Below are 13,103 nucleotides of genomic sequence, written 5' to 3'. Positions count from 1 at the left end.
CGATATGGGTTGTAAATGGTAATTGGTATATTGGAGAGAGACGCACATAATAACTCCCGCCAGTCATTTGTGTCGACTTTGCTAGTTGTTCCAGCAAGAAAGATAGAAATAATGCCGCAGGGAAGTTCGTCTGAGGGTGCGTTGATAATTTGACACCGTGATCCGGCCATAATGGAGGAAGATAGTGTATTTATATGTAATGCTTGAATAGAATAGGTACGGGATAAAGGACGAAGGATATAGGTTTGGAGCACCAGGCTAGGTTGTCTCTGCAAAGTGTTAGCTTGGACGGATAAGCCTCCTCCCAACTCAGGTAGGGAGTAGGCAACAACATTTAGTATTGCATTAAGGCTGAGAAACATATAGGACTGGCAAACTTGTCTCGGTGAGAAAGCAGTAGGAGTATATCAAGCTCGTAGTCCTATCACACAGGGGCACTGCCTCAGGCTGAGGGGAAAGAGGGGAAAGCACGGACCCTAAGGGTGAGGGACCAACGTGGGTCAGCTCTTGCATTCCAGAACGGGTCGTTCACACTGCCACTGACAAGACACTGCAATTCTGACCCCATGGGATCTGTATCTTGCATCGGTCGATAAGGGTATTCTGTGTAGCCAGTATAAGAGCGTGAAAGTGTGGATTGATGAAGCCATCCGTCGCGGCGAAGATGGTCTCTGGGCCCGTAACCTCAGCTCGGCAACCCGCTCAATCCCAACGCTCCCCCGGACGATGCTGGATACGGACACATGGATATCTCTCCAATAACACTCAAACCGCCTATGCTCTCTAATAGTAGATCTCCCCAAATCACGGAAGGTAATGGTCCAATGCGCCTGGCAGTTGTATTCCACCCCTTACACCACCGGGATTACCCTAGAATTGATATAGATTAAGGATTACCGATATGGCACTGTATACGGCGGGTGGGGTGCGCTTTTTGGCTGATGGGGATGTTGCTACCACCTGACACCTCGTACAAAAATAGACTATAACGATATAGCCTAAGGCTAGTAGACTAGTTTAGCGCCAGGAAGTCGTATAAATCCTCCACCTCATCGTTTAAATTGGCAAATTCTCCTTGGAAGGGGCCGTTTCAGAGGAGCCCCGCTAAATGGAATCATTCTCCGTGGTCGTGAACGGAGGACGGTTCTTAACTTCGCAGGGGTCTTGGCGCGGGGCCGTTTCTGGAATTCTGGTCCACAGTCGGACATCAAATCGGGCCCGTATACAGGAGTGTATACATCAACCTCCGTATGGAAAAGATTAAGCGAACCCAGAACAGCCCCCATAGGGGTCATGTAGCCTCCGGATAACCGACTTGCCAACAGACGCTGTGTCTGATCAGCGTCTTGTCTATTCCGCTACGGAGTATACGGTGATGTTTTGATATCCGTATATCCAGATGGTAACCAGCGGTCGAGGGTATAAATACCTCGTCGTTGTGCCTTCGTTCAGGCTGTCATCTTCACCATTACTATCACAGTCATTCTTTTAGTTTCCCTCGTTTTCTGATCCAAGTCTTTCTTTATCCAAGTCTTTCCTTTTTCTTTTCTTTCTTTTTTTTTTTTTTTTTTTCTGTCGGACTTTTTGAACCTCAGTCTTATGCTGGGTTGATCCGAACATGATACCCAAAATCTATTATCTGGTGGTATGCCTCCTTGTGGCCCTCGTCGCGGCCGGCCCTGTGGGTAAACAAGGAGCGTCGCAAGGCCAAACCTCTCAGTCAAAGCCAAACAACAAGTACAAGGCTAGACCGTCCTTCGATGGCCTGGGTAGCCTGGGTGTCAAAAATATGGAATTCGGCGGCCCAAATAGGTTCAATGGCTATGCTGCCCACCTTAAACTGAAATCCTCCTCATCCGTGACTGAAGCCGATATTGCAGGCCTCGCCGAAGCCGCCTGGTGGGAAATGTTCGACCTGTATATCAAGAATCCGCCTAAGGATAAGGCTAAGCAAAAGGGGCTCCCAACTGTCATGACTGCCCTTAAGGTCGGGGATGAGGTCTTTCTCGCATCCAGCCTCAAGGGTGGAGGTTACATCTATGACAGGGACGGCATTGCTAAATTGGCCGCTTCTCCAGACGAACTGAGGGGCAAGAACGAAGAGTTTACCAGTGTCCTTAAGGAAAAAGCACCGGATGTCATGAACGCCCTCATCAGCTGCAGGGAAGGAAGTATTGCGACAACTCAACAAGAGCAGACGAGCGCGCCGGAGAAACGAGGTCTGACAGGCAAGGGACCACGCAGGGGCGGAAGCACCAGCTCAAACAACGACAGGAAAACGGGCACTGGTCAGCAGCAGTCGAAAAATGGCCAGGGACAACGCAACAGCCAGGGCGGAAGCACCAGCTCAAACAACGACAAGAAAAAGGGCACTGGTCAGCAGCAGTCGAACAACGGCCAGGGACAGTCGAACAACGGCCAGGGACAGTCGAACAACGGCCAGGGACAACGCAACAACCAGGGCGGAAGCACCAGCTCAAACAACGACAAGAAAAAGGGCACTGGTCAGCAGCAGTCGAACAACGGCCAGGGACAGTCGAACAACCAGGGTGGAAGCAGTACGACCGGGTCCATCGACCAAATTCCCCAGGGATTCCTCAAGCACAAGAATGAGGGCGCCTGTGGAGAGGTCATGGCATCCCTCGAATATTACCTGCTCAACCCCACGAAGTCGTTGAAAAACTTGCCGGAGAAACCCACCGTGGTGGCATGGGAGGAGAAAACAGAAAAGGACAAAAAGAACCCCAAGATACCCTCCGGGAATGTGTTTAAGGAGGGCGGCGGCATCAAGCCTCCTTGTGACAATACGCTCTTTAAGCCAAAGGATCCGGATCATGGTAAGAGCCTGACGGAGGAGGACGGATGTGGCGAGGGCTGGGGTTGCAAGGCGTTTGTTGGGCCCAAAGGCTTGAACTTCAAAGTCGTCAATAAAACGCCTACCTATCTCAAGAAGGATCAGATCGAGGTGCTGAAGGATGTTCCCACATTTCCCGTCCCCAAGTAATTGAGATTGAGATCTATTCTGGAGGGTGTGGGATAGCAGCCAAGGAGTGACAGAGCCATGTTTCCTGCCACTTTGTATACTATTTTCCTGTGATTGTACAGCTGTGCATTAGTCATGTTAGGCCATATAGAAATGGCTGGTGGAATACTGCCTGATACTGCTCAATGCAACGTGGTTTTTCCTCCTTATAATATCTTATTTCTAGATCCTCCATAGAAATTTACTAGCAGAAGTATATCCCTAACACGTGATAGGCAGAGTTCTTCCCATTAAAGCGGCACTCGGTATAGCCATTCTGTTTCAAACGTCTACCTTCCCATCAATGTTATTTCTCCTTCAGGGGCGGCGGGCGCATCTTCCGCTCCGATGCTCCATTCCACTTTTAGGCCCCCACCCCGTTTCCATATCGCTTGCTTATAACCCGCACCTCCAGGTGGACTGCCTTTCATCTCGAAAACTATTCTCCATGCAATCCAGCACCATGAATGAAAGGAATTCTCCCTCCCAAAATAAAGGGTAAGATATTCCCCCCAAAACTAATTCTCTTCTGTCGCTTATCAACCCCCAGGCCATTGTCCCGGCTGCCCCAGGATTGCCTGGTCACAATCCTGGACCAGCTCTCGCTGAATGATGCCCTGGCCATCTCATCTACCTGCAAGGACCTCAGTGCATCGGCCACTCCATTCGCCTACCGCAGTATCTCGTTGGACTGGACCTCCCGGCCGCTCAAAAGGCTCCTGCAGCTGCTTCGGCTGGTCTTCCAAGACCCCGAGCTGGCATCCTGCGTCCACCATCTTAGTCTAGTATCTGCACCCGATGCCGAGGAATGGGAGGACACCCAGCCGGAGATCGACTGGGAAACCGAGTCAGAGTCTTTCCGCGACGTGCTAGACCAGTCCATGGATCTTGTTCGGCGCGCCCAATTCGCCGATGCCGAGACCTGGCATCTGCCGATCTACGGGGGTAATATTTACTGCTTTGCAGCGATCCTCCTCTCTCAGCTGCCCAACCTAAAGTCGCTCCGTCTAGATTACTCGTTAGTCTGGTGGGATGGGTATCCGGGCTTGATGATCAAACAGGCCGTCCTCTTCCCCAACGGGACCCTCTCTACATTCAAAGACCTTCAGGTCGTGGACTACGGTGGAAATGTCCCAATTGCCGAGTCAGAGTGTGAGGATGAGGATGTGTATCCCGACAGCTATCCTCCGTACAACCCTAGCCAGTTTACGGGCTGGTTCTGTCTTCCATCTCTGCGCGTCTTGAACATCTGGATGCGAGATCTCGACGACCTGCAGGAGATGAAACCTGATCTGGATCTTAGTAATCTAGAGACGCTCATTCTGCCTCGCGCTACGATCTCCGATCAGGATGTGAGCTTCCTGCTCTCGCGGGCATTGAAGCTCAAAAACTTGCACCTCGGAATGGCCTATGCTTGTCGCCGCGAGCTAGTAGTAAGCGACGCCCCGATGCTAGCACAGGCCCTGGTCTCCGTGAGCCCAACTGTGCAGAACCTCTCACTCGGGGTGGAATATTACCCCGCGAGTTTAGGCGATCATGTCTGGGGCGACGCCGATGATCACATCAAGGAACCATTTTCCCATATTCTGCATCGGTTCTCCAATCTCCAAACAGCAGAGATGCCGCTTTGCGTTCTGCTCGGCTGGTTCGTTGATCACGATAACCCCGCCAAACTCGGCCCTCTCTTACCAAGGTCACTCCGCGAGCTGTGCCTACGAGACGACCTACGGAGCTTGTACGATTTTCACTGGGACGAGGATGAGGAAATTAGCCTGCTACACCGCTTCCTTGTTGACTGGCGTGCGCACACCCCGGAACTGCAACGGATCACCATGCGTCTCTGGGATCAGAATCACACGGAGTTCCGCAAGGAGGAAGAGGAAGCGCTGCGCTCTGCGTGTGCGGATGCAGGCCTGACGCTTGACATAGTTGTGGATGATTTGGGGACTGGGTTGTGGAGTCGGAAGATTGTCCCTTGAGGAATTCAATGTAACATATAGTGTATCTGCATTAGTTGGAGTTGATGGCCGTCAGCATACGTTCCCATAGTATATACTGCTAGCATATTAAACATACAAGCATTGTCTAGAAGCTGTGATAATCAAATAATTCTTCGTATGCAGTATGCAGCCTGCCTCTGCAAATATAAAAAGGGCTGCAGATAAGAACGCGCGGCGACAAAAGAATAGGCTGTAGCGAAGATAGGGGTACGGGTTTTCTGTCCGTACGCAGGCTCTCTTTCATAGCTAGCTTGGTTGCTTCTGTTCGCCAGAAACATGAGGATGTATCAATTTCATAGATCAGGCCTTTTGGTAAGGGGAAAGCTAGATCGCAAGATATACAACCAAAGATAACCCAATTTTCCTAACACTCGAATATCTCAATGGTTGCTTCCACAGCCATATGCAGGTCCAAACTATAGCTGTAGTCGCAACGGTTAGCATGCACTTTCGACAAATGATCCTCCTGGCTTAAGCCTTTTCAGTTGGACCAAGGGATCCGCGCGATGCAAACAAACTGCAAACAAAGCAAACCGCAAGACGCCTATCGCCGTTGAGTATAAGAAGGATACCTGCCGCACGTCTTGCGTTCAACCCTCGTTGGTCTACTTCATGAGGCCTCACCATCACCCCATGATTGACTCATTCACCATGTCTAATACTGCTCAGATTCGCGAGAAGATATTAAAAATACCGAAGCACGAAGACTTGTGATCAAAGCGCATACAAACCAACTAGATTCCCATGATTATCGTGTCTCAGCAGGAAAGTTCATCGATGGAATCTTTCCAAAGTGGGAGAATGATAGTCGAACTCATTTCCTCGCCATCGAAATAAGGGGAGATCGTGTCTTTATGGTGGTCGATATCAACAATTCTGATTAAAAAACTTCTCTCAACTCAGCACGACATTGCCAAGATTAAATTTGCCGTCTTTATTATGGATCCACATGGCAGAATGCATCTTCAAAACGCAGATCTTGAAGGCGAGGTTAGAGAACGATGTATTCTGCCGGGCGGTGAGTCTTTATGGTGTTACACGTGACGAGCCGCTCAACTACTAGATCTGTGTTGCAGTGCGGGATTGACTAAGCAATGGCAGTAACTAACTAACGTAATCGGACACCGAGTGTCCGGGAACACCGAGTGTCCGGGAACACCGAGTGTCCGATTTTTTGCTCCGCTCCCCTGAATCTACAAATACTACAACTATTGCATAATTATCATGAATCCAAATATTTTCCATATATAGAATGAAAATAAAGCTATTTGCTAGGACATTTTAAACAGTTATGCCCAGTTTGCCCACAATTACTGCACTTTGAAGGCTTTCGTTGCTTCTTAGATAATTCCTTCTGAAGCAACTCCTCCTCTATCTGCTGAAGTTTTTGCTGGCCTTCTAAACCAGTAAGACTGCCTTTATCTTGAATAAATTTTCGAGGTGCTTTCTTTCCTTTCTTCTTTTTTTGCTGGAATATCCGAAACTAATGTACCTCATACTGTACTAGAACTTCCCTTTGCATACTGATCTCTGCACCTTTAATCATCTTGTCAACTGCCTGGGTAATTGTCGAAGGGGATATCTCATTTTGCTTAGCTTGGAGGCGTTTAATTCGCTTTTTTTGCTGCTTAAGTTGGTAGAGATCCGCTGGTGTCTTCCCTGGGCCAAATGATTTATTACTGTGGGCTGTAGATGGAGGTGTTGGTGTTTTTGTTTGTAGCTTAATAGAAAGCTTTGAGAGTACTCTCTGTGGACTAAGAGGGATTAACCCAGTTGCTGTAAATCCACTCTGGATATTAGAGAGTGATAATGCACGTTGATGAGCTATGGGATAAAGACACAAAAAGTCATTCTTGGAGATTAAGTGAACCCCTCCCTGCATCATGTCTGCAATACTCTGGCCGTATATCTTCTTTAATGGAGAAAAGCAGCTCACATCAAGTGGTTGTAAAAGATGTGAAGAATATGGAGGCATATAAAAAGGAATAATCTTTCTCTCTGTACAGAATTTATCAAATTCTGCAGTTGCATGGCTAGAATGGCCATCAAGAATTAATAACCGGTATTGTCCCTTAGTTTTTAAAGCTGTATGCTTTTCAAAAACTTCTTGGAGCCATTTAAAACCAAGCTCATTTGTTGTCCATCCATTCTCACTTAGACTAATCCGAAAATCTTGTGGAATTGAGGAATACCACTGGGCTTGGTGTTTCTGTCCACTTAGGATAATCTGTGCAGGCAAAGCCCATCCAGTAGAATTAACACAGACAATTGAAGTCACCCATTCCCGGTTCCCTGGTTGTAGTTCCTTTGCCCGGCTTTCTCTTGTTTCTGAGCTGCAGATAACCTTTGCAGTTGAAATCATGCCCATCTGGAAGCCTGTCTCATCCATGTTGTAGATATCTTCATCTAGAATGCCATACTTCTGTCGGGTCTTATTAAAGAGCTTAAACCAGTTCCGAATAAGCTCTGGATCTTCACATCTTGCGCGCTGATAGTCATACTTCCGATTATATTTAGAGCAAAGCTCTGGATAATGCTTAACAAACCGGTTTACCCATTTCTGACCAAGGGGGGCTGGAGATGGCTCGGAGGAGGAGGATAGCCGTGCAGAGAATAGTAATCCTGCTAAATATTCAATAATCTTAGGCCCTGGAGGCAAGCCACGTTGGTACATATCAAGAATCCATGCTGATAAAGTAGATTCCTTAGTTTCTGATAGCTTTTTACAGTTTGCTCCTGTATCTGCGCGTGCAGAGACACCTTTAAGACGTCTTCGAAGGGTTCGTTTATTGACATCAAATGCTGCTGCTGCCTTTGGGGTAGATAAAAATTGACCATTTTGAAGCGCATTAAGGGCCAGGATAATTCTCTTATTATAAGAATTATCCTCCATTTGATAATGTGGATAGTGTAGAGTAATTTGAAATTTTTGGTGATGCTGCGGGAAAAAAATCGGACACTCGGTGTTCCCGGACACTCGGTGTCCGATTACGTTAGTTAAGACAATGGGATAGTTAGCGATCATCGCCTTGCTTGATCAGGGAAATTGCACAATTTGCAATGCTAGGAACAAAGTCATAAAAGACGATCAAAATAAGCGATTCTAGCAATATAAATAGACCTCTTAGATAGCGAGAAAAGAGATCTTCAACACCTTCAACTCAATCGTTTGATATAGTCAATATAATTGCTTCATTCAATCGGTTTTAGTGGTCCAATCCCATCCCATTCTTAGTCACCTCGCTTGCCAAGCCTTCGCACTTCAATAATCTGCAAATGTCAGCATTGGAACTGGCGGGCATCATCAAGGAACCATTTACCGCTCGCCTGCTTTCCTAGTTGGCTCTTTTTCATGCTTTCAAACTCGCTTGCTGCTCGTTCAGCGGAATTATTGACATTGGTGGGGTAGTTTAATTCCGAAGTCAGCAAAATCCAGGCAGGGCCTGGTAGTCGTTTTCGTTTCGTATGGCTCACAAAGTAAACAGAACACGACTACCGTCTCTGAAGGAACCGCAAAAATATTTTACAGAAATCACATTAGTCCGAGGTCCTCAGAGTGAAAAGAAATGGCTCTGGGCTCCATGATATCGCCAGGCTGGTGTTTAATGAAGTAGCCATGCTTGGACAAGACTACTAATATAAACAGCGAAGTTACTGTCGCCACTGCACAAGGCATCTTTACCAATGGCACCCCAAAGTTCTGCCTGGATGAACATCGGCAGCCTCTTAATCAGTCACCCCAAATGAAGGCATTCTGTTAGGATTGAGCGGAGGAGCACGCCTTAACCCACAGCTTTCAAACGGCATGGGCAATGCCCCTTTCGCTTTCTAAAACAAGGTGTGCCGCAGCGCTACCGTATTAGAAGAGCCAGGCTTCTGCGCCGAGGAGTATTCATTGGATATCAATCACAGATGATAGTGGCAAGGAGACGAGGCTAGCTCTCTCCAGGAGACTTACATGCATCAGTGATGTAACTTTCCTGGTTATTTTGTAACGTTCCAATGAACCAAGGGAAACTAGGATATCGTGTGGTGATCTCTCAGCCAAAGGCTCGCTATGGGTTTTCCAATTATAGTTCTCAGGGCGCATTCCCCTCTCCTTATAAACAGCAATGCCTCATAATATGCACCTTGGTCATCGTATACGGTCAGTCAAGTGGCCGTCAAAAATAGCTTCTTACACCGAGTGATTCTAATTTAACAGGGATACCTAGGCCAGATGATAAAAATAGGCCTTTAGAAGTAGCTTTTTGGGGGATGGCTCTGGTAGAGGTCAAGTATATAATGCTTGCTGAGATGCCTAAGTTTTGGAAAGGCCATTCAAGCTGATAACTTTTTGTGTTTCCCTCTCGTCGTCATGCCATACACATTCAACTGCCTGTACTGAGGTACAGTCATCATACATCATACGCACAGCCTGGCTTCCTTACTCCTATTCTCTTGGAGTCACCGGCTCTCCCTCTTCTCAATGATCAAAACGAACAGCGGCAAGCAGGAGGACTTCCAGATCGTGTCGCTCTTGCTGGAAATGCAATTGGTGAGACTGAAATACCTTGGATTGTATTTCCTTGCTAATCTTGTTTAAGAAAATCCAATTGACGTTGACGCGTTGGAGAATTTGGAGAGCAGCAGTGATGCTCGCCCAGGCGATACAATCGGTATGTTGTAACACGATATCTAACCCAGACTTTTTCCTCACATCACTACAGAGAACCCCATCATTCTTAATGACAGCGGAGCAGATAACTCCTGTACATCTGATCCAACAAGATCGCTCAGTTCTTCTTCTACTGGCAATGTTGGGGATGCTTTGGTCTATGGTGATATCACCAATAATGGTAAGGCATAAATATGTCTATCAATATCCGATTACTAAAGTCATGCAGACCATTCTCTCGAAGAGTACTACGAGTGCAAAATTTGCTTTTGCAAAATAGTCGACCTTGTTCTAGGCTGTGGTCACCCATATTGCTACAGTTGTTTCAACAGATTCTTCCATGAGGTTGCTCTTCGGACTACCGACCATGATGAAGAAGCTGCCCGTAAGCTTCTGGCAACCCAGTCACTTGAACCTTATTGTCTATTCTGTCAGAAAACTCTTGCCGGCCGCTATGCTAGAGTTGGCGAGTTACACCACTTGAATGGCTGTCTTGTTCCCCTTGGATGCCCAAGTTCACACCAAGAATGTTTCCTAAAGAAATATGTTGTACAGGGTATCAGAATAAGGCCACTGTGAGCTATAAGGAGTGTTAGGCATTTATATTCCAGTTGCGCTTTTTTTTTATACTGCTTCATCAACCTGCATTAATGCCGTCAGTTCAAAAATCATTAACCGCCCAGGGGAGTAATACATAATAGGTACCGCAAAATATTCAGCAGCCAATCTCTGCATACCGTATTTTTCCCGCCTCATGCGAATAGAGCTTGTCAGGGCCTCGGCGAGTACAGAGTGGACATAATCAAACACCCGACAGTGATATGTTATTTCATTTTTTGTTGTCCTTATACCATAATATAATTTGAGCTATTCGTTAGCACAGCATGGCCTGATTTTAGCAACCAATACTAAATCGCCCGCTATTTTCGGCCGCCGAGATTTAAATTAACTCGGGCTTCTCGAAAAGGAAAAGCACGATAGATCTGCAAAACTAAGGTTCCGCTAATGTAGAGATTCTCTACAGCTACATTCCCATTCTCACCAGGAAACTGACCCCATCTCTCATCTCTTATCTCTCCGGCTTCTCACCTGCCATTCTTCTACCTCATAACGGCTTCGCCAAAACCAGGCCAGGAAGCAAGGTTGACAACAAGAATGAAAACCGATGGGGAGAAAATGGACGGGGCCCGAGTACCCTTCAAGCGAAGCAGTGCGCTCTCCTTCCCTTCCACTAACACAGAGGGAGCGTAATCTTAGAGGTGTGAAAAATACTAACAGATCATTCACGGCTAGTAGCAGACTTCGAAGGCCATGAGTCGACAGGTGATGGCCTTGAATACAATAGATCTGATAAATCCGAGGAAGAAGAATGGTGGAGGGAAGATGAGAGCGAAGATTCGGATCGTGAACAGGACATTGAGGAGCACGAGTATACTACCCCCGGTGACGCGGAACGAACGGTGAAGATTTGGCTTTTTTTGTCTAATGACGGAATGAGCCAGTCCAGGTGGATGAAAAACTTTGTGGCCGAATGCACTTGTGATGGCGTCGTTGTCGCCACCGCTCTAGCCCGGTATATTCATCGAGAGGGTATGCGCAATGAATTCTGGGAAAAAATGGAAGAGCCCAGCGAGGAAACGTGCGATGTGGCCTTCCATGTCTTTGATCGATATGGAACAGTTTCAAGTGGGGGGAAGGCTATGCGACGCCCGGAAGTGGCTGGCTGATTAGTTATGACTTTAGGAATTGACAACAGGCAGGCACCAGGTGGTACAGCAGACTGCAGACATGGGTAGAATTATTTCAGCTCTGCACTATTGTTCCTCTTTCAAGATAGAGCTATGGGTGGCACTCATTAGTTGCCTACAAGGTGATCCAGTGGTCATTCACAACTGGGAGAATAAACTTCAATATTAAAGTTACAAGCGAGCTGTGCACACCTTTTCACCAACCAACTAAACGCTATTTGGACAAACAAACCTCGTAACTCCCAGCTTCAATTATAGAGAGCATGTCGCTCTCCAATTTCCTGTTTTATCTATATACTAGACGCACTGATCTCTTGTTCTCCACTTACACAAGTTACCGAATTATTTTTATTACGCCATGTAAATTTAATATTTGCGGGTCTCTCCGGTAACTGGACTTGCCCCCTATGCTACCCCTTGGTTAAAGAAAACAAGCATTTGGTGTAGGTAGATTAAATAAGCCAAGCACTTCTGTTGCTCCGTTCCGTAACAATCCGCGCATACTATTTTTATCCTGACAAGCTATTCGACTCTTTTTGACTAAGCGAGAATTGCGGACAGTGGACAAAGAGACTCCACATTCTATCAGTAAGGTTCAGCAGGCCAACAGAGTGTTCAATTTGCCCCCGAAGAAGGCAAATAGAGATGTGAACACATAGAAGTACAATAGATACGGGTGTGTATGTTGCACCCTTATATAAAATGCGGGGGTAACATGCAACGTGCCCTAAATCCTTGCCTGGGATGGTGTCTTTCGATTGGACAATAGGACTTCTAAGCGATAGGCGGGGGTGTGGAAGAGACATTATTACATAAGGGTAATATTAAGCGGGATTTAGGGAAATAAGGCCGTGGAGAGAGTGTGTTCCTACCCCGGAATAAAAGTGGATGTAGTTAAAATCCAGGTAATTTTACTACTAGAGGCTCAACGTGCTAAAGACGTGGACATGGTTAAATCTCTCCGGTGGTTGTTATCTGTGTCAGCACTCTTCTATTTTAAAATAAACTGGGTCGTACTTATAAAACCTACTTCCAGGCACATGCACTGCACCTCTTTTTTTAGCATATACTCGGAACCTTCTTAATCGCAAGAAGATCAGCAGTCAGAGACTAGCTTTCTTTGACCTGGAAGAGTTTCTGATTCACAATTTCCAAGGGCGCGCTATTGCGGCTATACACAGCGAACTAAAAATGCGGAATAAACCTCCCTTTAACCAACTTTTATCAAGTTTAACACCTAAATATTTAAATAATATTATTAACTGTACAGCGGCCTAGTTGTTTAGAGTACATCTTTCTAATATTACTAATAATGCCTACGATAACTATTTACACTTCTTGCGGATAGCGCTCTCGTACCAGACACTGAAGTATGTAATTAAACATGCAGATTTTGACGGCAGGCAAATCAGGGGGATAAGATCACATTGAGTCCTATATCAAGAATACTAAAGATGGCGAGGAAAGGAAGAAGTAAGAAGGGCGTTGTCATGGCTAGCGAGGATATGGTGGGAAGCTTCCCAGACCTAACCCTGTGCCCTCAGCTCTTCCTTATCCCAATACGGCCTACGTGAAAACCATATAAACATCACGTCACCGCGCTCAGGTTAACGGTCGTCACACAGATCTTAATCTCCTTCGCCGTGCCATCGCGAAGTCATGTTTTTACTTTAACG

General features: G+C 46.6%; 3 protein-coding genes across 3 annotated transcripts; all 3 read left to right on the top strand.

Moving 5' to 3' along the window:
* Positions 1-1,618: 1,618 nt before the first annotated feature.
* On the top strand, positions 1,619-3,004 carry ATNIH1004_009352 (uncharacterized protein; the record flags this gene model as incomplete). Its single annotated transcript, XM_033573944.1, has 1 exon — positions 1,619-3,004. The coding sequence occupies one exon, from the start codon at positions 1,619-1,621 to the stop codon at positions 3,002-3,004; it is 1,386 nt and encodes a 461-aa protein (XP_033424496.1).
* A 481-nt stretch (positions 3,005-3,485) lies between these two features.
* ATNIH1004_009351 (uncharacterized protein) lies at positions 3,486-5,001 on the top strand (the record flags this gene model as incomplete). Its single annotated transcript, XM_033573943.1, has 2 exons — positions 3,486-3,520; positions 3,573-5,001. The coding sequence occupies 2 exons, from the start codon at positions 3,486-3,488 to the stop codon at positions 4,999-5,001; spliced, it is 1,464 nt and encodes a 487-aa protein (XP_033424495.1).
* A 4,489-nt stretch (positions 5,002-9,490) lies between these two features.
* ATNIH1004_009350 (RING finger protein) lies at positions 9,491-11,406 on the top strand (the record flags this gene model as incomplete). The annotated part of the gene is made up of 5 exons (XM_033573942.1): positions 9,491-9,559; positions 9,638-9,680; positions 9,732-9,860; positions 9,909-10,064; positions 10,973-11,406. 5 exons carry the CDS (start codon positions 9,491-9,493, stop codon positions 11,404-11,406), a joined length of 831 nt encoding a protein of 276 aa, XP_033424494.1.
* Between the last annotated feature and the right edge of the window lie 1,697 nt (positions 11,407-13,103).

Source organism: Aspergillus tanneri, assembly GCF_003426965.1.
Source record: "Aspergillus tanneri strain NIH1004 chromosome Unknown AapTan_6_pilon_pilon_pilon, whole genome shotgun sequence".
Classification (NCBI taxonomy): domain Eukaryota; kingdom Fungi; phylum Ascomycota; class Eurotiomycetes; order Eurotiales; family Aspergillaceae; genus Aspergillus; species Aspergillus tanneri.
This window is presented reverse-complemented; position numbering and strand designations above follow the sequence as displayed.